At 40.5% G+C, this 1,088-nt stretch overlaps 1 protein-coding gene across 1 annotated transcript in view; it reads right to left on the bottom strand.

The window, feature by feature from the left end:
* Positions 1-1,088, bottom strand: part of LOC107663218 (uncharacterized) — a 50,905-nt gene that overhangs the window by 34,695 nt on the left and 15,122 nt on the right. Inside the window, exons 6-9 of the mRNA XM_016453392.1 lie at positions 990-1,031; positions 704-794; positions 455-532; positions 59-125 (exon numbers count right to left, since the gene is read on the bottom strand). Coding sequence (XP_016308878.1) covers positions 59-125; positions 455-532; positions 704-794; positions 990-1,031 — 278 coding nt within the window. The remainder of the gene's footprint in view (positions 1-58; positions 126-454; positions 533-703; positions 795-989; positions 1,032-1,088) is intronic.

Here is a 1,088-nt window from a genome sequence, read left to right on the forward strand (position 1 = left end):
TAGATTATGTTTATGTGTGTGTGTGTGTGTGTGTGTGTGTGTGTGTGTGTGTCATCACCAATAAGGGGGTATGTTTCCTCTTCTTTCTCATAGTTTACACACAGCTGGTAGTCAGAGACTTCACCCTGCACACAGGAAGTTGTCATTATGTTTTGGAAAGAGACAGGAAAGAGGAAGTGGCTGTTATCAAACACAGGAAATGCCAATGGACAAACTTGGCACAATGTAGAGTTACTGGTGAGACCAACAGAATGATATGCACAAAATTATAGAAGCATATTGCCTCAGATCGGTAGGTAGTGAAATCCACCAAGATACATGTTGATATCGGGTGCAAAGAAAAAGCATGTCTCTCTCATTTGGACCACTCCCTTGTACTCAGCAGTGCTCTAAAGAGGATAAATAGTTTGTATTACACTACACTCCCAACAAGAAGCTATTAAGGATCACTTACCAATAGTTTGCACTGCTGCATGATGTACTGAACCACATTTTCTGCGGTCGTGCTCACGTCCACTGCCACAGCAACGGTCTTAACAGCCAATAGAATGTAAACAAACCACAACATTGACCATCAACTCACAATGAAAAGCTTCAGGCTAGAGTACAAATAACTTCCACTTATAAACAGAGACATGAATTCAGTTCCCGGAGGACAGGGAGTAGCTCAAGTCCAAATTAAACAAAAAAGACACTTGTGTACATCTGAGCTGTTGTCATCTGGATGGCAAATCAGCAGGACGTAAAGAAGAATGGCATTTGGCAAGACTTTTTGCCTGGCTCTGCAGGTGTGCCTGAAGAATGAAACATTATTACAAAAACAACAACAAATAAGAAAGTTAGACACAAATACAAAGGCATGGAAAGTCAAGAAAATTGACAAAAGAAAATCACAGAAGGAAAACCTCAGTTTTGAAAGGAAACTTGCAAAATTTTGATATATTATATGACGTTGACGTGAGCTTTTGATTTGTGTTTTGTTTCCTTACCAGTGAAGAGCATGTAACCATCTCTCCTTTGTTTCTGATGAGCTTAGGTTTGGGAGGACAGGTGTAGAGTGGTAGAGTGAGAGAGAGAGAGAGAGCGAG

This window comes from Sinocyclocheilus anshuiensis, unplaced genomic scaffold, assembly GCF_001515605.1.
Source record: "Sinocyclocheilus anshuiensis isolate Anshui unplaced genomic scaffold, SAMN03320099.WGS_v1.1 scaffold1301, whole genome shotgun sequence".
In the NCBI taxonomy this organism is placed as follows: domain Eukaryota; kingdom Metazoa; phylum Chordata; class Actinopteri; order Cypriniformes; family Cyprinidae; genus Sinocyclocheilus; species Sinocyclocheilus anshuiensis.